Below are 22,644 nucleotides of genomic sequence, written 5' to 3'. Positions count from 1 at the left end.
ACAGAAGAATACGGTAAAGTTACTCAGCGAAGTGTTGAACAGGAAGAAACCTTAGTGAATATGTCCCGGATCATAGCAGATCTGTCGGCTTTCAACAATGAGCTACAAGTGGGAAAACAAAAGGTGGAGGAGGCGAATAAGCTTTTACGGGATGACTGTAGTAAATATCAAGAGCAGTCAATGAAAGAGACAGTCGGTGTTCAAAAGGTGGTGAAAGAGCTGAGAGAGGAAACCCAAAATATGAGTTCTTTATTAGAAAAGGGAAAGACAGACTTAGAACAAAAGAAAGAGGAACTAAAGGAAATGGCGGTTCAATTACAGTCAGTGGAAGAGGCCTATCGCTCGCTGGATGACCACTGCCCCGTGGTTAACCAGAACACACAAGGTATGGATCTCAGTTGGTGAATAGAAATCATTTGCATATTAAGTATTGATTGTATTTTTTCTGTCATAGAGCGTGTGTGTAAGGAGTGTGCTGAAGGATGGACACTGTTCCAAGGGAAGTGCTACTCCTTCTCCTCCCTGACTCTCTCATGGAGCTCGAGCCGGTCCTGGTGTCAGACTCACAGGGCTGATCTGGTCATCATCAACACTAAAGAAGAACAGGTATCATTTGAGTTTCGGCTTGCTGTGTCTGCAAACGCACACCTTTTCTATGTAATGGCAGTGTATGTGGATTTCACGGTGTTAAATTGCAACCTGCGGACTCACCACCAGAGGGCGCCAAAGAGCAAACTTGCGTCCTGCTCGATCGCATGAACGCCGATCTACTCATACCGATGCAGTTCACTACTAAACCACTGTCCCTGCTGGCTTTAAGTTTTGTCTCAGGCCCCACAAGCCAGAGCTGCCCCTCGTTACGTCAATGCACGCAGGGCACTTCCAACAAATAACGATGCAAGTAAAATCAATACGTTCACTGCAAAAAAAAACATCTTATTGCACTTAAAATTAAATAATACATTTACTTGAAATAAGAGGGCTATTCATATTTTAAAAGTGCACGACGCAACTCTTCACGAAAAAGAAAAAAAAGTGACTGATATGATGCTTCAGGATCAATTTTATTTCAGGTTTGTTAGGATTTCTGGTAGGTTTCAGAATGGAATGTATATGGAACCATCATTTTATCCTGAAGCAATACCATACTTAAGTAAAGGCGCTACGCTAACCCCCCAAGCATCCACTGGGTCACTGAAAAATCAAATATGTATTAATATCAACTTTTTGTTTTACCTTTAAGTGCAAGAAAACATTTTACACTGGCAGATTTAGTGTTTAAGGTGAAATATCTGTAATTTAAGTAAGTTTAACTCATGAAGGTACTTTTTTTTTTTTCAGTGTTCTTTGAATTCTTTGTGTATTCCTATTGTTTTCCCCCAGAGTTTTATTCATGAGACCAGTCACACAGTTGACCGGACCAACACTCGCCTGTGGATTGGCATGTCTGATATCGAGCAGGAGGCAGTGTGGCGCTGGGTCGACGGACGGCAAGTAACTACAAGTTCACAGTAAGTCTGAAAATATGACCTATATAACATAATCAGCAGCATTATAGTTTCCCTTTCTAATGCAACATGTAACACCAGAATACGTTTGACTGAACTTCCATAGATATTGGCTGGACAGACCCGGGGTGGGGACTGAACCGGACAACTGGAGGTCAGAGGACCCTGAGGGGGAGGACTGTGGGCACATAGACACCAGTGAGGAGGCGCTGCACTCCTGGATGGACGGATCCTGCAAGATTTTGTACAGATGGATTTGTGAAAAGAATGTATAGATTATAGAAAACATTACCGAATGTATCATAGTATAATCTGTGCGCTGTGTGTGTATTATAACTGTTTTGTTTTAAATCAGATCTTCTTTTTGATGTTTGTGTAGGCTATTTATTTGGTAAATATTTATTTGATCATTTGATCATTTAGGGTCATAATAGCAACTAACCCCTGAGAATATACAGTCAGAAAACATACCTGTGTTTGTGTTATTATTTGTTTTAGAATTGTACCAAAACAAAAACTCACTTTTGTCATTGTTTATCTATTTGCTCCAGTGTGGCATTACCCAAATCTAAAAGCTTCTTGAAATAAGTGTCAAAGTATAGATGAAAACGCAAAAAAAAAATGTGACAAATGAGCCACAAAAACATGCCAGAAACGCAACAATGACAAAATAAAAAGTGAGATAAACATGATGAAAAAATCAAGAAAAAGTGAAAAAAAAAGCCACATAAAAGTGACAAAAACACCAAAAACATATATAAAAGGCAACATAATAGAAGAAAACACAACCCTTAGCTTTCAAATGAGGCGTAATGCCTCATTTGAAAGGCAAATGTTCTCCAGTCGAGAAGCTTTTAGATTTGGGTAATGCTGAACTACTTGGGTAAGGCGTGGGTTCAGAGGTTCATACCTGGCGCTGAATAAGTACACAGATAATATTCAAAATAAAATAAAATCTTTATTTATTTATCTGTCTTGCAGTGCAATACACAGTAAAGGATAAAGCATGCATAGTCTTTAAATGTAAAAACTACTCTTGCTTTGGTTTTCTCTTTCTAAATATTCCGCAGCATAGAAACTTTACAGTTTTCACAAAGACTGCAGTCAACAATAAAACCAGTCCCGTTAAAAAGCAAAAGACGTCTATAGGGTAATAAGAATACCACGGCATTTTGTAAGACTCCGTGCGTAGATGAGCGGCCCCCTTGTTCCGCATCACAAACTCTATCCAGAAGAGGGCAGTGTCGAGCGGATGCATGAGCTGATCCCGATGAAGGCCGGACAATCTTTTCATGTTGTTTCTGTAAACAGTTTCATTGACAACTTTCCTAACAGCGTCTAGAAAACTCTCTGTCGTGATGTGCGTCACGTCCAAAACTATAGCGGCGCCTCGGACTTCCAGTCTCAAAACGTTTTCCGGCTGGTCGAACAGCAGAGGGACACCTATTACCGGGACGCCGTGATAAATAGACTCATAGATTCCATTGGTCCCGCCGTGGGATACAAACGCTTTGATTTTTGGGTGCCCCAGGAGGTCGTTCTGCGGCAGCCATTTTAACAGGAGTGTATTGTTGCCTAAATTGTCGGGCGTTTCACCCGCGTGCCTCCAAATGACCTTTTGGGGAAGCTGAGAAAAAGCGGCAGCGATTTTGGAAGTGATCTCTTTGGGTAAACCTTTAACCAGGGTGCCTAAAGACATCAAGATGAATCCATGATCTCCAGAACTTTGAACAAAATCTTCAAGTTCAGACGGCAAAGGGGAAGACGGCTTGCATTGAAAGCCACCAATGTAGACGATATTGGGCATGGTCGGCCTTGGGAATTCAAACACAAAATCCACTCGCATTAACCAGATATCTGCTGCTTGCAACATGTGATAGAAATTGACACTAGACCCAAAGTACTTCTCAACCAATCGGTCGTATACAGGACACACTACAAACTTATCGATGAACGTGTTTAGGCCGTAGTGCAGTGTGTTTTGAATTCTTTGCAAAAATGTCATCTTGTCCGAAAGCGCCATTCCAGAAGTTGGCACGTATGATGTTGGAGATGGGGCCACGACGAAGTGCCCTTCTCCACTGGTGATCCAGCGCACGTTGAAAACAGTGGGAAGGCCAAGTTCATGAGCTACAAGCACCCCAACAGGAAGTCCAGGGTCTATCAGAACCACGTCATACTGCGTGTCCCGAAGTTTTTGCATCAGAGTCTTATCTTCGAGCATTTGCACCCCTACCATGGACGCCTGCTGGTGTATTTTGGACAAGGCACCCAGTATTTCCCAATAGAAAGACACAAACGCCATCGGTGAACCCCCTTCCTTCTTGATCGCCAACATCTTAACGAGAAAAGTCACAAAGAAGTCCTCTTGCTCTAAGCTGATTGCCTCTGGTAAAGTGATCGTGAGCGAGGTGTAATGTGGCGCACTCTCCTTGATGTACCAGGAGGTGGCAGTGCGCACCACGGTGACCTCGTGACCTCTGGCGTGGAGACCTTGGATTATGAGGTTCATGTTGACCCAGTGGCTGCCGTCTACCGGAAAAACCAAGACCTTCCCCGACTGGACCGTGGTCAGGAGGGAGACGGAGGCCAGCAGGAGGAGGCAGGAGACAGCTGGAGCCACTTCCATTGAGTCACTGTGGAAAACATAACAAATATTATGAGAAACTTTATCTTAAAATGATGTACTTTCCTCCACCTACAAGCTCCAGCAATGTCCTGATGTGTAGAATGAGCCCAGGCCTATTCACCACAACTACCTCTAAAATCCTGTCACTCAAAAAGTTGTCAATTCGGTCCAAAGTGCCGTCATGCATGAGCTTAATATAGAACCTGCAGTTACATGTAAGACCTGAGGTGGCAGTAGCGAGTATAAAATGACCACTGGACGCAAGGGGGGTTGAGTGTCTTGCCCAAGGACACAACAACAGTGTACACCTGCAGGAGCCGGGATTCGAACCCCCAATCGTCCGATCATGAGACGACCCGCTCTACAATCTGCACCTCTGTCTCGCATCCTTGATATAAATGCATATTAAAATATTATTCTGTTACCTATTAACCCCCCGCCTGAACCGAGCACATTTTCTCCAGTTTGGCTTCACCCAAATCTTAAAGCTTCTTGAAAAAAGCGTCAAAATAACGAGGATGAAAACGCAAAAACATAAATGTGACAAAAATGTCACGAAAACACGACAGAAGAGCAACGATAAAAGCCACAAAAGAGACAAAAAAGAGTGCCAATAACACAACAAAAAAATGAGAAAAGAGTGATAAGAGCAACAAAAACACGACAAAAGTGCTTCAAATATGTGGCAAAAAGTTAGGATCAGTTTTGTAGGCCTTGGCTTTCAAATGAGACATTACACTGTTGCTCCCCAGTTGTAAAGCGAAATTAGATTTGGGTAAAGCTGAACTGGGGTAAATGGGGGGAGAGGTTAATTAAGGTTCATCCCACAAGAACTACAGTTTTGAGGATTTAAAATGCATTCCTTTCAACTACTAACTCACTAGTTAGTGTAATGCATGTACGATAAACTCCATATTTCTATCCTTGACCTCTTATCTGTTTTGGACCACGTTTGTGGATGAAACCTCATTATTTCTCAACTCTTCTGTAAGAAGAGACAGAGTCATAAAGATTAATCAGTGTTAAGCTGATAGTAAGTGGTTTATCCTACTGTAGCCGGTTGTCATGTAACTTTGGTCGAAACTTGGAAAACAATACTGCTACACGACAATGAATGCTGCTACCACATTTAATTGTTTGCACATTTCCTGTCTATTCTGCACACCCTTAGTGTTCTGAGACCTGAATGTAACAAGTTAATTTCTCCATTGTGAGATCAATAAAGGCAAAATTATCTGATCTCACTAAAGACTACAATGCTAGAAATGTTCCTGCAGAAGGTCAAATCCAAACTCTGCTTTTCTGCCACAAATATTTATGTTTACGGTCTGCTCTCTGGTTACACAGCTTTTATGCAGACCCTTTGAGGAGACAATCCCACATCACTCACATTTACATATGAAAACCAGTTTATGTGATATGCATATGTGGGTTGCATTGCCTGTTTAGGTGTTGTAAGTGGTGTGCGTTGGATACTAACAGGATAAAGCCCAGGTAGCATGAGGAAAAACTAAAAGAAAAAAACAAAACAAAAAACCGCAATCCCATTGGAATGCATTACTGGAATGCCAGTCTGAAAAAAAGAACCAAAACATCCTATGCCCGGACAAGAAAACATTAGCATTCAAACAAAACGTGCATAAAACCTGCATGCATTCACTCACCTTTGTATCCCTTATATTGAGGCAGAATCCGCGCTTTCGTTCCTCGTGAAAATAAACCCCACCGCCTGGCCCGTAATAGGATCCAAACTCCACATATGCCAGCAGTTACATAAGAATGGAAAGGGAGAGGAAAAGAGGGGGCTATCCCAATGGATCTCAAGCCAACCATTCTTTGAAAGTCCGCCCTCTCTCCCAGTGTTGTAAACTTCTGGCACCTGGAACACAACACGAGTAAAAAAAAAACCTAGAAAGAAGTGTTTGAGGTTTGAGCACAGGAGTAACGGGGGTGGAGCGTATTAGATTCCATTCACCAAAACTTTAACTCTTTAACTCTCTGTAACTCGGGAGCCATCAGAGTACCTACATTAAAGAATAACTACATGAAAACTACATCTAGTCACAGGGATAGTTATTGAGGTGGAGGATATATTGTGTCAAAAAGTCAATATTGCGAAAAAAGAGAAAAGAAAATGAAACCTGCAAAACCACTGGGTGTAAAACGGGCATGAAGTGATCTATGTTTGTAACTCTGAGTAAGTCAATTTCCTGTGTGAAAAACACTTTAACCCGAGCCTCTGAATAAAACTATACCAGTAACAATGATACTAGTGCTGCTCTCTGGGGGTTTTCCCTGACAGTAACTATTATTTGCTTTCCTCAACTTCTCCTAAGCTGCCCATTATGATTCAGTTTACTCCTGCTTCCACTGAGAAAGGAAAGCGATTCTTAAAACGTCTTAGTCAAGCAGATAAGTGGCGCTTCGCACAATGTGTCACAGTAACAGGAAGTATTTATTCAGCTGACTGAGAGACTTGTTTCACTTCTACACAGCCCTGCAAACCAACACCATGGCTCACCTCTTATGCCTTTTCATCATCATTTTTGCCTCTGATTTGAGTTTTTGTGCGTGTGACGTTGGTGATTTCACCCCTTGCCTGCAGTTCTTCTACAGATCTTGGCCGTCCAAAGGTCTGAGCGGGACTCCGATCTGCCAGAGGTACAACAACCAGTATCGCTTTGCCTCGCTGTACAGCCGCCCGAGGAGGTCTCCCTGGTTCTCCGCCTATGTTTACGGTGTGCCATCAGGGAAGAGACCTGCGGCGTCCTGGAAGTATGAGCCACAGGCAAGTATTAGCACAATATAGAGAGTAATAATACAGCACACTATGGCTTTGTAAATGGTGCTATGGACTGTACAAGAAAGAGTCATCACATTCTGCTCTTTGAAGATACTTATAGCACATGAAGGATCATATTTTCATACACTAGAGTCGACATAAAGGAACAGCGTGGAGCATTCCAGGTCATGTCACAAGAGAAACTAAAGCTTGAACAGCTGTGAAACAAACAGGCCATACCTGACAAGCATGCTCCTAATGATCAGCTAGACACCAACAATGATGTGTTTGAAGCGGGTTGTCAAAATGAAGTGTTTAGAAGAGGACATGTGTTTAAATCTAATGTTCGGCAAAGTAAAGCGGCCACATATCCAAAGAAAAGAGGTGGTGATCTCCCGGCCATTCGCAGCATCATCAGAGATAACTTTACTCATCTCTCCACGAGGAAATGAATACTGTTATAACAAGTGTCAATGAGACGCCTGATGTCCAGCCCTCATGCCCTTCCAAAAATGTAATACAACCATATTCATCTTTTACAGTGGAAAGGGGGTGACACTTTATAAGGCTGCTCTTCAACTTGCTTGTTTTGGAACAAATGTTTTGTGTTTATTGTATACCACTGTGTGCATGTCTCTCTACATTGGTGCATGAATGAGAGTGTGAATGGGTGACTGGTTCAGTGAAGGTAGAAAAGCGCTGTATAAGTTGAGACCATTTACCATTCATTTTTATGTTCGAACAAAATACTAAATAGTCCCAAGCAGAAGTCCCTGTACTGGCTTCCTCAGAGAATAGAAAACAGTTCTCCTTGTGTGCAAGTTTCTACATCATGTGAACTTTAATGAGAACCTCAGGGAGTGGCCTCCTGCTGGCTCCTAGAGTAAGGACTAAGCACGGTGGCTTTTCAGTTTTATGCAGTGGGAACAGCAGAGTCATGGGAAGATATTTTAGTTAGGGGGTGATGAAGAACGCTTTTTTTTGTGCATATTTCCTATTCATTAATATTGCCTGCAGTTCGCAAACTATCCACCAGGGGGTGCTGCAGCGCCCTGAGCACTCCGGGTTCCCGAGGCCTTGGGGAACAGGCTTAAAAGCACATGTTCATCTTTTACTTTTTATTTTAGTTTTTAGTATTTATTTATGCATGCCCTTATAGTGTTATAGTTTTAAAGTTTTCATATTTTCTTATTTTTTTGTATCTAAATTCTGTGTTATATGTTTTATGTTGCACGTGCACCGAGAAAAAATCCTAGTTTGTGAACCTGTTCTCAAACAATGGCAATTAATTGTGATTCTGCTTTATGCATCGTTGCCCTGTCGTCTGCGTGGGATTAGAGAAGACGATGTATTACACACTCATGCAACATCACCCCAGTATTTTATATTCTTTTTTTTTGTTTTAATCACCACATATTCTTGCCTCTTCCCTGGACCCCCTCTGCCCACAGCTGGCTGACCCCGAAGCCAACGGCAACATGGCGCTGTTCCCTCCGGACCCCTTAGACCCAACCGTGGTGGAGAGCCAAGCTGTGGAGCCAGACTACATCAACTCCTCGTACACCCGGGGGCACCTCAACCCAAGTCTGCACCACCAGCTCCACGAAGACCGCATTTCCACTTTCACCCTCACCAACGTGGTGCCCCAAAAGTTCGGCTCCAACGACGGGCCCTGGGAAACCCTGGAACAAAGCGTGAATAAAACATTAGCCGCCTATTGCGTTGGAAAGGCCTACATCGTGACAGGGATCATACCATACAAGCAAGATGAGCACTGGATCAAAAACAAGCGCGTTGCAGTGCCAGAATACCTGTGGTCCGCCTACTGCTGTCCGCAATTCAACAGCAGTCTACCACAGCATCTGCGAGGCGCCTTTCCCACGTACGCTGCTATTGGTCGAAATGATGCCAACAGCACAGAGGAGATTGTGCCCATAAACAAGTCGGCGAAGAAGCAGTTTTTGGGATACGATGTGAGGCAGATGACGCTCGAGACCCTGGAGATGTATTTAAAGCAGAGATTCAACACGGTGGTCAGTGTCTTCTATGAGAAGTGCATGGACAGTAAATAGTTTGCTACAGTGACACAAATATATAATATTCAGCTTCACCAAAACACTGAGACTTAAAGGTGCATTATGCAACTTTTTATGTGGAAAAGAAAGTTGATTTTTGTTTGTAATTGAACTTGTAGTGACAGAGTCGGCGTGTGAGTGGTCAGCATGGCGCCTTTACAGTCCATCACTGTGGTCTCTACAAAGCTACAGGATCAACTGTTTGGTAGGTTTTCTGGTGAGAGGGTCTGCAGCAGCGAAAACCTTCCAAACAACTGATCCTGGAGTGTCCTACAGATCACTGTGATAGAAATTAAAGGCGTCATGCTGACCACTCATACAGCGGTTTTGTCATTAGAAGGTGAAATGCGCACAAACATCCACTTTTTTTTCACACATAAAAAGTTGCATAACGCATCTTTAATGTGAATACAGTACATAAGAGCTAAAATAGTGGCACAGCTACAGTTAATTACAAACATGATGTACCAATAATGTAATGCACTCTCTACTTGTTTTTTTTAAAACACTAAGTATGAGACTGATTTTTGTCGCAGATGAACATAATCTGTATTTTTTGATTCAATAATAATCTGGAGACACAAATGATGTCATGTTTATGAATTATGTTTATCTAAATAAGTGTCAATTTATGTCAAATCAGTGATTTGACATAAACGAAGCGACGCAAAAAGATATATACTAAGATATACATACTAAGTGTCAAATATAGGTGTTAGTGAAAATAATATATAGTATTTCTAGAAGGCTCTATAAATTGATTGATTCTTTATCGCAGGTTAACTATTTCTGTGTTTTTGATACAATAATAAACCCCCATGTGTTTCAACAGAAAAGCTAAAGCTGCACCTTAGGCATCACTCCACCAGAGGGCGCCACAGTCTGGACATTAATGACAGAAAAAAACATGTATATCGATATACTGAGGGCGTGGTATAATGTTTTTATTCACACAGGATAGTGTGCAATGTCACATTTATCACAAAGGAAAGCACCGGGTTATTGAAGATATGCTCATTTCCACCTGTGGTCCCTGGACTGTTGATGTTGCAGTCTTTATATTGGACAGATTTCAAGTGTAGATGGGCACATGACCATGTATTTGTACTTTATACGTTAAACAATGTTCATCATTCACATACATCTAACCAGTGTAACAAGTCGCTTGATTGAATTTGGCCTCAATAGAGAGCATAACAATAGTCTAATCAGCTGAATATAAAAGCCAGAATAATTTTCAATGTATAAATTCAATGTGGACCGAAATGCTGAATTTGTTCAAATAAACTATTTTTGCAAGTGAGGCAAATTGTCATAATATTTATGAGACGGAGACATACAATTATGTGTTTCTACATTTTGGAATGCTGAGTTCTACTCAGAAGTAAGTGACTCAAGTTATTTTAAACAACACATTATGTATTACTGCTAATACTTCACATTCCATTGGACACTATTGCACTGCTATCATTAGGTTTATCTGAATAAAATATTGGCAACATTGTGTTAAAAATAAATAAATAAATAAATAAAAGACATGATTAAGCCATACCTTGCTCTACAAGTCAGACCGGACGACATGCCTTGACTCAACAGTAAGTAACTACACCTTGGGAGTTTCTTTAAAACATTTATTTCATTTGTACAATTTATCGACGTTACTATACCAGATGTGCATTGGACACAAACCATGCGTGATTAAAACCATGCTTACAAACAAACAGCCTTTAGCGCCATTGCTGGCCTGTTGGTGGAGAGAACAGTTTATCCCAAATCTCCACCTTCATTATGGCCCTGCCCAGAGGACACATAGTGGCTTTAACATCCACGTTGTTCCCCTCATATGTGATGCCACTGCCGTGGGCCTCTTCCCTCACAAAACCTGTTTGCTCCTTTGAATAGTACATATCTTTGAACAAAGCCTCATCACACTCCTTATTTTTCATTTGGACCCCCACACCAACCCAGTTCTTGTACAAGTTGTAGTCGTACGGGACAGAGAACATGATGGTTACTTTCTCGATGAAGTCGTTATGGCCCCTCTCGAAAAGATCATAGGTCAGGACGCCCACTGCTCCGGAGGATCTGCCGCTGTCTTTGGTGAAGTTACACACCGCAACTTGGCCAGGGCGCACGGTTGGTTGGGGTGGTATATGAGTCCCTCCATGGTCCAAGAAAACCCTACAAATACATTCAGCTTTCAATACTACAAAATGCATTCAACCCTTTCTATGTAGGGTACTTACTTAGGGTTGATCAGGCAGTATGAAGATGTGAGGTTGCTGATCTCAATGGTTACATTTCTTCGGCTTGTTTGGTTAGCTGCCACAGCCTCAGCCATTATGTTACCTGAAAGCCCCAAAGAAAACAATGACAGAAACAAACAGGAAAAATGATAATTACATGAATGTATGCGTGCACCTTACCTGTCCTGATAGGTGACTACTCGACTGGAGTGAAGACTGAGTTGCACTGCAGTTGAAGTTTGCATGTCTCGTTGGGGAATGCATGATACCCACAAGTCCCACCCAAAAACATGTCTCCACCTCCAACGCTCGATTACTCACCGTCTAAAAACGTTTTGTTCCATCCCTCAGTAACTAATGTCAACAAAGCTTGGAGATATCCATCAATACACCGTGTCTGACAGGTTTCCCAGCTCTTCGTGTCTCATGTCTCATTCCTTAGTGTCGCCACACCTTTCATTTGGGTGCATGTCAAGTCTTAACTTCACTCCAGTCACACAGCACAAAATGTGCTTTTGTCAAATACATTGTCCTCTTTTGCAAGCCACAGTAATCTTAAAGCTGGGGTACCTGATCTTTCCTGCACAACTTCTGACATTTTTCCTTAACTCGTTTCTAGCGCTCACAATTCCTGCTGCATGTCTCTTATTGTTCAAGGAGATTGTTTATACGCACGTTTCAAGCCGGTGTACAGCTTTGACCGCCCCCCCAAAAATAAATTTCACTAATTTAGCTTCTACTTTTATCTTCTATCGCTCAATAAAAATTAGGTGAAGACCAGGCAACAAGATCTGGTTTATGCTGTGTTTACAACTTACTCTGTGGTGGTAAAAACATATTTACTTACTACAACAACAGAAAATGAGGACCCCACCTTTAACTGACTGCTTTAATTATATAGGCTAAAATAAAAAACATGCCAGACACAAAATGATTCTTTTGTTTTTTGTTTTATTGATTTATTTGTAGAGCACCCACACACATAAAGGAAACAAATACACTGTGTGCAAGCTGAATGCATGATTTGACAATCAGGTGCAGCACCCAACCCTCAACGGCCCATCTTATCGTAGATCTCGAGTTTAACGATGGCCCTGCCCTCGCTGGACATGCACCCCCGAACATCCAGATTAAGGGGATTGGAGGTAAACATCACGCCAGACCCGTCTGACTCATGACGGTGAAAGCAGCTGAAATCCTTACTGTTGTACATTTCTTTGTATAACTTCTCATCGCAGGCCTTGCTTGGCTCGAAGATGCCAACACCCAACCAGTTTTTGTAGAAGTTATAGTCAAAAGGCACGGAGAACATAACGGCCATGATGCCAATAGACTTGCGTTGTGCCATGTGGAAGAGCTCGTAGGTGAACACACCGACTGAGCCTGATGCCGTGTTGTCATCTTTGGTGAAGGAGCACACCTCTGTGTGCATGGAGCGCACCGTGGGCTGCGGAGGGCTGTGGCTGAATCCACTTTCCACGAAGACTCTAAGAAGAAAAAAAAACAAATCATGTCAGAAATGTTATACATTTTCCACAAAGCAGCACCGTGGTCTTATAGCTTCAAATAGTGACTTACTTGGGATTTACAAGGCAGTAGTTGGCGCTCATATTGCCGATCTCCACTGTGCAGTTGCGGTTGGTGGTGAGATGGGCAGAGTGGGATTCTGCAGACTCAGGCATGGTGGCGGATCAAACTATTGAACAGTAATTGAACAGTAATAAGCAATATAGCACAAAAAGAAATGAGATCGTTGCCATTCATTGTAATTGCATCTATTTTAAAGTACATGCAGACTATAATTCCATACAGAAACCAACAAACATAACAAACGGTAAATGGAAAATGCCGAATACCGGGTAATAAAAAAGAGGAGCACTTACCTTGGTTCAGGTGAGGCACAAGGAGGCAGAGAGTCTACTGAAAACAAATCTGACTTTGGTAAAGAGACTTGCTCAAAGACACGCCTTTCAGCTGCGCAGCCGGACACACCTCTATGTGGGAGTGCAAGGACAGATGAATGGTTCGTATGTGCAACAGTAACAGACAACTATCGACATTTAAAGCAGCATTGCCAAAGAAATCATATTTGCACCAGGTAACACAATTAACACAAGGATCATTGACCTATTAAGTACCCCGAGGCTACAAGACTAACATCAAATCTGGACTAATGATATCTAAACTGTAGGTAAACCATGCCTAAAACCGAAAAACACCTAACTTAGTTTCATTACTAAACCATAAATGACATTAAATCAAAACTTTACTAAGCAGAAAGTTAATGGATTGGACTGAACATGTGCCCTTTGCTGGTGAGTAGTTTTGCGGGTTCCTGTGATGTACTTGGAGCTTACAGCCGCACCCTTTAAAAAACGGCAGGAGTGAGTCAGAGGTGCCCAGACTTCCCAAACCGGGTCAACCAAAAAAACAAGTGTAAACAATTTAATCATAGTTTACACAGTTTTTTATGGAATGCATTAATAGCTGTTTTGCAATTGTCTGCAGCATTAAAACTGACACTGAGTTTGCTGAGTGTAGGCAGGGTTATGTGGGCTACTATATCCTATACATTTTATAACATTGACTGCTTAAAACAAACTTGCTCTGCATTTAGGTTGACAGTGTAAAAATAAGCGCTTCATGTCAGAAAGGAATCCCTGCTGTGCAAAGATATATAGTTGTTCTAAAAAGCACCACTAGAGGGCATTGTGGCTTTCTTAAATTAGGCCTGGCCCGACAACTTGTTACTCCTATTTAAACGAACTTGTGGTATTGATTTGGATAATAAGCCATGATGCGTTTACTGACCTTGAAATCCACTGGTTGCAGTTTATCATTGGATCGTGGTCTCCAGTTCCGGTCAAAGAAGAGGTTGCATTTGTGAAATTCTTGTTCATTTTTTCGTTTACGTCTCAGAGAATGTAACAATTCTGTTTAACTGTTTGCTGCTTGGGAAAAAGTAAATCCTCTGTCAAGTAAGTCCTCTCGACGCTCAGGTGATGCTGCGTGACAGTGACCGTCAGCCACGGCCCACGTGGGTGTTGTAACAATTTTGGCCTCGAGGCAAGTAGAGCTAATTTTGTTCCCACCATGTTTCAGTCGAGATGTGTCCATTGGTTATGTATTATGAATTTTAAAAAAAATTATGATGAAATAGCCTACTCGTAATCTATAGATCTGTGGCCCACATACATCCATGGATTATAATATATTGCTATATATATTTTTTAAAATACATCCATGGTTGGTATTGACGATCCTAATTCACTACTAATTAAAGAGGGGGTATTATGCTTTTTTCAATCACATAGCACCAGTCTATAGCACACTACAATGATGACGAAACTTTCTGTTTGTCTGTAAATGCAGGAAATTAAAAAAAAATTAAAAATAACTGCCTTGCATAAAATTGCTCTCTCAAAATGGTTGTAGTGAATGTCTTGAAATAGGCCTCTGTCTCTTTAAGAACCTCTGACCCTTTCTGACACGCCCCCTCCACACGCTGTCTGTGGCATCAGTGGGGAGGGGGTTCTGCTGAGGGGCAGTGGTTGGTTACTCGGCTGGTGACGAAAGCTCGGAGGCGTCTCCAGGAGGTGGGGGCGTTCCTAGGAGGACTCAGGCAAACCTATCCCTAAAATGGCCGCCATCAGAGTTTTTACAGATTACTCAAAAATACGTGAATGTGCCAAGGCAACACTTCAGGCATGTTTTTAATGAGGGAATGACATAATAACATGATGTAAAGCTTGAAAAAGTCGATTTTGCATAACACCCCCCCTTTAAGATACCAGGAATATCAGTCATTTGAATTTTTTTCCCTTATTATCTCAGATTTACAATGTTTTCATTGCTGCATATTGAGATCATCATCATTAAAGTGCAATGCAACTGTTGTCATGGTAGGAGGTGGTGTGAAGAAAAAAACCCAAACTGCAGGACTGCAACAAAACTGGTGATGTTTAATGGACGAAAACCAAAACGGAGTGAGTACCAGGGGAGCAACTGGAGGGACACAAGGCGGACCAGGAGAAACCGGGAGGGCCAGGAGGGTGTGACGTTATGGTGGAAGTCCAGGAGGGTTCACGAACAGCAGAGACAAGTCAGGCGGGTCTGGGGGGCGAGTAGCGGCTGAGAAGTGCTCAGGTATGGGGCAGGGCTCGGCGGTGGGTGAGATGACCCCAGTGTAAGGCAGGAACGTGAGGCAGCTGAGAGAACCCTGTGTGATGAGAGATAACAGGAAGGGCCCACCCAGGACGGAGAATGATGTCCCGCAGTGGCCTTGGGACATGAACCAGAGGAGCCCACCCCGGACGGAGGTTTGGTCTGATGGTGTTCCCAGAACAGAAGGAGCCCACCCTGGACGGAGAAAGGGTCCAGCGGTGGCTCCGGAACAGAAGGGGCCCACCTCGGACGGAAGTCGGGGTCTGGCAGTGGCTCAGGTCGGGAAGGAGGGGACAGCGACCCCGGACGGAGGTAAATGTCCAGCGGTGGTTCCGGGACAGAGCAGGAACAGGGGTCAGGGTCCTCAGCTGATAGGCAGTCCGCTGGGTCTTTGCAGTGGTCGCGTCATTCTGTCATGGTAGGAGGTGGTGTGAAGAAAATAAAAACCCAAAATGCAGGACTGCAACAAAACTGGTGATGTTTAATGGACGAAAACCATAATAACAAAATCCAGAGATAACCAAAAACCAGGGCTGACGAAGACAATGACGCGACAAAGGACGAGGGAAACACAGGGGTATAAATACAAGAGGAAACGGGGCACGGGTGAAACACATCAGGGCGGGGCAGGCAGGCAACGAGGGAAGTAAAGCAAAATCACAAGGACAGAACACATGTCAAAATAAAACACACTAGACCAAAGACAAAAGATACAAAAACAGGGGAACAAGACAAATCATGACAACTGTAACAGGGTACAAACATTTTAAGTTGCAATGCGCCTTTTACACCCCTCCGGGCCTGCCCAGTGAAGCAGCAGAACTTCATGAATTGTGCTGGAGGTCATTGTCAGTTGCTGTAGAGCTCACACAAGAAGATTTTTACTTAAAAAGTATTTTGATAAAAGTCCTGGTCCAAAAGGATTTTGTAGCAGTGATTATTTATCATAAGTGTCAAAAGGCCCAAACTGTGGTGCCTCATAAAAGACACGACCTCTCTCACAAGTCCTGGGATCAATCTTCAATACTTTACGCTTATGTATTGGTTTATTTGGTCGGGACAGTAGATATTAATGAACATACATGGATACATGCATGTAAACACGCCACGCTGGATTGTAGGCTTTAGGATAATTTCCATTGTTTGTCCCACTGTCAAGCGCAGTCTCATTCATCCTGGGCTATTGTACATGTTTTTAGTGGTAGGGGAAACCGGAGCACCCGGAGGAAACCTGACAGACACGGGGAGAACATGCAAACAGAAATGTCCCGAGGTCTAGGTACAAAACATGGGAAAGGGAACAAAAACTAGGGCTGGGGTTGAAGGCTCCGTGTGGCGGATTGTCCCCGATCTGGTTTTGGCCTTGGGGCTGGGGTGGATGTTGGGGGGCGGCCCGGGTCCTCCAGGTGACAGGGGGTGGGGGAGGAGGATGGATGGACGGACGGACGGACGGGTGGAGGGGTGGGGGTTGAGGCTCGGAGTGTTAATGTAATGAAGACATATGATCACACATGATCATACCCCTTTCATTTAGTTCTGTTTTATTTATCCATCCAATCACGTAACCCTCCCTCCCCATATGTATCCTATTTGTCTCTTCTACTGTATTCTGTGTCCTTCTCACTTGTGTAAATATGCACTTTCACCTGTGTATTACCTATTACTTAATAAAAAATATATAAATAAAAAAAATAAACCTGGAACCTGGGAGATTAACAGCAATGTACAAAAAGCTACAATTCCACCCATTCCTCTTATATGTTAAATAATAAAATAATAAAAAAAATAATATAGAACAACTTGTCATATTTTATGTCAATATTTATTGTAGAAGTTGCGAATGAAGCATATTTCTGTTTTTAAGGCTTGCCAATATTTGGAACTGAAGGTTACGGCTGGATTGACCAACTGACAGGCGCCTGGACGGTTTCCAGTTTCTGCCCAGGTACAACATAAGCAAAAAATCTACACTCCCTGACCTTGATTTCTTGCAATGAATGCATTTTCTATTATTATAAAATTATTCACACTGGGGCTGACATCACTATCAAATCAAAATGTTAATGGTCACAACTAGCAAACTGTATAAGGATTTGTTATGTCTAAAACCTGCTAACTCTATACATCATGGTTTGAAATGCATGGGAATTTTGTATTTCTGAAGCAGTTCAATTTCTCTATATCTTCTGTCAAATGCTGATCATTCCTAAGTAATTGAAAATCCATGCTGTGAAATGAATCTATATTTTAAAACATAAATAACAAATATAATTGCAATGTGCCTGCATTTGAAATTGCTTTTTCGATACTTGCACAAATGAATCATCCACTGAAGTTTTTATCGTAAGTTGGTGAGGCTGCATTTGTTGCATCTGCCCACACTGTGTACATTTCACATCTGATTTCTTCTTTCTGTTTCCTCTGGCTGCTCACATGTGTCAGTGGAAATGCCCTCCTTAGCCCTGACTCACTGGGTGCATCTCTCTCCTCTCGCTCCTTCCCTTTTTTCAACACTCCAGCTGTCTTACTCTCACCCTCCTCTCTCAAACTGCTTCTCTCTCTTCGCGATCACTTGGTCCCTCACTCTGGTCCCTCTGTGATTCTTCTCCCCAGTCGCTCACTCACTCCCACCAGCTCCACGGGTGAACATCCTCCTCCTTTGCTCAGCGCGCCCTGTGGTGCTTTTGCCCCGGTGGTCGAGTGCCGCTCTCCCCGCAGTCACCATTTCTGCCCCGGAGAGCTCCAGGCTGGCAGCGCAGCCCCTTCCCCGGCTGAGCATCGGGCGGAAGACCCTGGTGGCAGCTGCTGTGGGGGTCATGCTGGTCCTGGTTTTGGTGGTGCTCATCCCGGTGCTGGTCAGCTCGGTGGGCGCGGGCGGGTCGGACGACAGCGCCAGCCGCTACGAGATGCTCGGGACCTGCCGAATGGTGTGTGACCCGTACCCCACCGGCACCACGGGGATGGGGGTCCAGTCGGGCACGGAGTCGGTAACCTCAGGCCTCCAGGTGGATCACAATGAAGATTTGGGCGACCACAGCATTGGCCCGCCGTTGCCGACCTACAGCGCTCACGGCTCGCTGGGGAGACCGGGGAAACCGGGCAAGCCTGGACCCCCGGGACCCCCTGGAGAGCCTGGTCCCCCTGGACCCCGAGGACCCCCTGGTGACAACATGGACATGGTGAGAACGGGGATACTCGGACTGGGAGGGAAAGGGGTGAGCACCACTACGTACAACACAACTCCTCGCGTGGCTTTTTACGCTGGACTAAGAAACCCCCAAGAAGGCTACGACATCCTGCGCTTCGATGATGTGGTGACTAACATCGGGGGCAACTTCGAAGGGGCGACCGGCAAGTTCACCTGTAAGATCCCGGGCACCTACTTTTTCATCTACAACGTCCTGATGAGAGGAGGCGATGGCACTAGTATGTGGGCTGACCTGATAAAGAACGGCCTGGTGCGTATGCTAAACTCTTCAAAACTCTACCGAATTGACAAAAAGAAATCAAACACAAGCAGGGGGTCAAAAGCTGCTGATTACAAACGCACTCGACTGGCAACATTACGCTCTAAGTTAAGCTGAACCCATGGGGGCAACAGAAGGCTGAGCAGATATTGAGTAGTGAAGCATTCATGCGTGTAGCGATGTTAGGACTGTCTCGGGCTGGTTGTTGCAAGACCGCACACGACAATGCACAGTGGCAGGCTGGCAGATTGCGTATCTGCGCGGAGTACACGTCCGCTGATGTCCACGTCGAAAGTGAGTGGAAGGAGTGCAGCGCTATCTCCGCTCTGCACACTTCAAAACAGCGCCCCCAGGTAGAGGCTAGTTCAAAGCTGGCGCCCTTTGAAAATACAACAAACTTCTGCATTATCGCACCGCCTGTCAGCTTCAGACACTTCGATATGGAATTATGATATTGGCTATTTCCATGGATAATTTCGGTAATGTCTTTAAGCCCCCGGGCGATGCCACTGATCAAACACACCATGTAAAAGTTGACCGACTAGGTATTTATCAGCAAGCACCTGCAAACACGCCGCACAGGGATGGCCCACAATATTGGTGTATGCTAATTTTGTGAAACACATTATTCATCCCTTTTGACATGCCATATAACACAGAAATATGTTCAGATAGTGTCCAAAATCGTGACTAAAATCAAATCTCCATCAAATCTCCATTATGTTCATTATTTTTGAATAAGAATAATTAAGAAGAAATTAAGAATAACTAGTTAATTAAAAAAAACATTTATACAGCATGTTTTAACAACTGTTCCAAAAGTCGTGCTCATTTAACTTCACTTGCCTCTATTAAAACTTAATTGCATTAAAACAGTACCATGAAATAGCAATAAACGTATAAATAGATAGATAGAATGAAAACCTATTTAAAAAAAAAGAAAAGACAACAGAGGAATAAAACAGAAATCCCCAGGTCAACTTAGGACCCTTTGTAAATAATAGGTAATATGAAGAAAAAAAGAATCCCCCATTCAGTCACAAAATATATACTATTCTTGTGCGTTGATGATTTACTTATTACACTGTCTTCGTGAAAAAATCCAGCGCGTGGATCTCTACTTTAGCTGACCACTCACAATCCAATTAATTGTTGCAGCCCGAGTAGGTAACACTAGCTGGCAGACGGGACCAACTCTATTTTGACATTATACACAATTATTAGAATTGCTGGTCTGTGTGCGCTGATTAAACGGCTCACTGCTGCTGAGAAAGAAAAATGCTGGATGATATTCCTCGGCGCAAGTTTTCGGCTGCAGTGCGTTTCTGTCCATCATCGCGCTGTCATTCACGCCTAACCTTTCCCCACTTAGACCCCGCAGCTCTTGGCACACGCTTGAGTCCTGATTACACGTCACTCCCGCTATTCCCAACATCCTCCCAGGTCAAAAACATTGGCTTCCACACACAGGCTTGTGCGATTCGCCGTGGAAAATATGAAATAAATAGGGGAGGGAGAAAAAAAAAAAAAAGAAGGTGTTTCTCAGAGGAAGAGATGTTGTGCGCGCTTGCCAGTTCTCCTCAGAGGCTATACCTTCATGTGGGCTGACCCTGCAGGTTGAGTCATAGGGGTTTGTAGGCTGCGGAGGAAAAACAAGAGATTCTCAAGGCGAGGAACAGTTTGGCCACTGTCATATTGCCGTAATAACAGTGTCTTTAATGGTTTTCGTTGAGGGCCTGGAAATGGCAGTGCAACATGATAAAGCACAATGGAAAAAAAGATATTGGTTGATTAAATGGATTATACTTGACTTGACTAAATTACATAATATTTCTCAAACTAAAATAATCACCTGACTAAATGTGGACCAAAAGTAAATAGTGTTTTAGTCAAAAGACGAACACCGAATAAAGAATTGCAGTCAGAATGAACGTCATGCATACATTGCTGAATCTGTGTTTACATACTGCATATGTGTGCGTGTGCGTGTCACTTTCCAGGTCAGAGCCAGCGCCATCGCCCAAGACCAGGACCAGAGTTATGATTACGCCAGCAACAGTGTCATCCTTCATCTGGACGCGGGCGATGAGGTCTTCATCAAACTGGACGGGGGTAAAGCTCACGGGGGCAACAGCAACAAATACAGCACCTTCTCAGGGTTCATCCTTTATGCTGACTGAGCTGTGGGGGGCGGAGTCCCAAAAGGCGGACTACGTTTTCTGACTGTGTTGCTTAAAAGGTCCTATATTATGCTTCTTAAATTATGTATATGTGAAAATGATTTAGCCCTGAGTTCTGAAGGTACAAAAGGCTCCTCCTCTGCTGGAACAGAGGGGAGTGAAGTCCAGTAAAGCGGTGTAGACTTTGAAAACATGCACGAGCACCACCTCATGACATCAGGTGGGGGCAAGCGTTTATAGAGTTTTGGAGGAGACAAAAAAAGGTTAAAAGTTGAAAGAAAGCATAATATGAGCCCTGTAAAAAACACTCATCTTTAAGCTGAAGAATCTGTGGTTGTAGGTAACACACACCTCATTCTTTTTTGTAATGCGGGGTGCCTCTGTGCCGTTAATTTGATGGACATAAGCCAAGTTGCAAGTGACAGTGACTGCTATGCGTCATGCTGGGGGTGTCGTCGCAAATCTGACCGTGTCAAAGCTTTGCCGCCATTTCAAACCGAAGTCTGCGAAAATCACCACCAATTGTGGCCACCGCGTCTGTCTGTACATGTGCTGTATAGTCGAGATTATGCTATTTGTATATATGAATGGTATACATTGTTGGCCTTGAAGTGTGAATATTTTTTACCATGAAGTTACAATGACTTTGTTTTTAAATCCCCTAAAGGCCGCGTTTTAGTGGGTGTGGTCAGCCATGTCACCGGCGACGTCACGCCATCAAATCGCAACAGTATCGTAAGTCGTAGACTTGCCGTATACTAAATGATGCAGACTTTATCTTACCAATTCAGAACTCTAAGAGATAGAGACTTTCCAATTTTAGTTTTGGAATCTACATATGTTTCTTCTTCCAACAAGCAAACTATCATCTACCCAGGGCACCACGGGCCGATAACAACTTCAGGTCCAACCCCTCCAAGTCTACCAAATCCCCAGCAACATCGCGGCATAAAATCTAAACCAAAAGTGATAGAGACTGGACAGCGCTCGGTCCACAATAATCCACCAACAGTGTGGGGCCACCCCATGTAAAGTTTGTACCCCAAAGACCCAGTGTATCACATGCGAACAGAAACTTTGAAACCGTGAGTGATTGAGACTTACTGTATTTTGTAGAAATTAGGACAGGGAGCTTCTGGAATCCAGCAAAAAATGGTGCTCATGGAAGTCAATGGGATGTGGAGAGAAAGATCAGGTCCAGGCACTCATATTTGCAAAAGCAAAAGTTACCGTATTTTGTGTTGGAATCTAGTCATTTCAAGCTTTCAAATAATCCTAACCTGATATTCCCAGGTCTTACGAAAGGCAGGTGATTTTTGTTTATAGTTATAGTTAGAACCTTGATTATCCATCTCCGTATCACTAAAAGGATGTATGAGAGTGTCTTTGAGGGTGTGCATGGGGGACGACGGATGAAAATTAGCCTAAGGCTACAATCCGGTGTGGCTTGTTCATTAACTTGCACTGTCCCTACCAAATAAACCATAAAAAAAAAAAAAACATGTTTCTAATGTCTAATATATATATATTCTAATATAAAATATCAACTGTCCTGAAAACAAAGATGTACAGCACTTGATGGAGCATTATGAG

The 22,644-nt window shown here is 43.2% G+C and overlaps 4 protein-coding genes across 4 annotated transcripts in view; 1 reads left to right on the top strand and 3 right to left on the bottom strand.

The window, feature by feature from the left end:
- Window positions 1–2,538: 2,538 nt before the first annotated feature.
- LOC306978744 (UDP-glucuronosyltransferase 2A1-like) lies at window positions 2,539–5,907 on the bottom strand (the record flags this gene model as incomplete). Its single annotated transcript, XM_079577412.1, has 2 exons — window positions 5,802–5,907; window positions 2,539–4,144 (listed from the first exon to the last, which is right to left on the bottom strand). The coding sequence occupies exon 2, from the start codon at window positions 4,135–4,137 to the stop codon at window positions 2,539–2,541; it is 1,599 nt and encodes a 532-aa protein (XP_079433538.1). The 5' UTR covers window positions 4,138–4,144; window positions 5,802–5,907.
- A 4,693-nt stretch (window positions 5,908–10,600) lies between these two features.
- On the bottom strand, window positions 10,601–11,462 carry apnl (actinoporin-like protein). The gene is made up of 3 exons (XM_079577816.1): window positions 11,421–11,462; window positions 11,241–11,343; window positions 10,601–11,175 (listed from the first exon to the last, which is right to left on the bottom strand). The coding sequence occupies exons 2-3, from the start codon at window positions 11,333–11,335 to the stop codon at window positions 10,722–10,724; spliced, it is 549 nt and encodes a 182-aa protein (XP_079433942.1). The 5' UTR covers window positions 11,336–11,343; window positions 11,421–11,462; the 3' UTR covers window positions 10,601–10,721.
- Window positions 11,463–12,202: 740 nt separating this feature from the next.
- On the bottom strand, window positions 12,203–13,183 carry LOC306978438 (DELTA-thalatoxin-Avl1a-like). Its single transcript, XM_079576972.1, has 3 exons — window positions 13,124–13,183; window positions 12,819–12,936; window positions 12,203–12,727 (listed from the first exon to the last, which is right to left on the bottom strand). The coding sequence occupies exons 2-3, from the start codon at window positions 12,920–12,922 to the stop codon at window positions 12,292–12,294; spliced, it is 540 nt and encodes a 179-aa protein (XP_079433098.1). The 5' UTR covers window positions 12,923–12,936; window positions 13,124–13,183; the 3' UTR covers window positions 12,203–12,291.
- Window positions 13,184–17,956: 4,773 nt separating this feature from the next.
- The window catches only part of c1ql1l (complement component 1, q subcomponent-like 1-like), an 80,841-nt gene continuing 76,153 nt past the window's right edge, over window positions 17,957–22,644 (top strand). The window contains exons 1-2 of the mRNA XM_079577880.1: window positions 17,957–18,862; window positions 20,872–21,292. Of these exons, the coding sequence (XP_079434006.1) occupies window positions 18,221–18,862; window positions 20,872–21,051 (822 nt within the window). The 5' untranslated portion in view covers window positions 17,957–18,220 and the 3' untranslated portion in view covers window positions 21,052–21,292. The remainder of the gene's footprint in view (window positions 18,863–20,871; window positions 21,293–22,644) is intronic.

This window comes from Gobius niger (genome assembly GCF_951799975.1).
Source record: "Gobius niger genome assembly, chromosome: 19".
Classification (NCBI taxonomy): Eukaryota; Metazoa; Chordata; class Actinopteri; order Gobiiformes; family Gobiidae; genus Gobius; species Gobius niger.
The sequence above is the reverse complement of the archived record's forward strand: the minus strand, read 5'-3'. Positions and strand labels throughout refer to the sequence as shown.

Coding starts and splice junctions, on each gene's coding strand:
- apnl (XM_079577816.1), bottom strand. CDS start 11,335: ATGGCTGAGGCTGTGGCAGCTAACCAAACAAGCCGAAGAAATGTAACC. Junction 11,176..11,240: donor TACTGCCTGATCAACCCTAA/GTAAGTACCCTA, acceptor ATGTATTTGTAG/GGTTTTCTTGGACCATGGAG.
- LOC306978438 (XM_079576972.1), bottom strand. CDS start 12,922: ATGCCTGAGTCTGCAGAATCCCACTCTGCCCATCTCACCACCAACCGC. Junction 12,728..12,818: donor TACTGCCTTGTAAATCCCAA/GTAAGTCACTAT, acceptor TTTTCTTCTTAG/AGTCTTCGTGGAAAGTGGAT.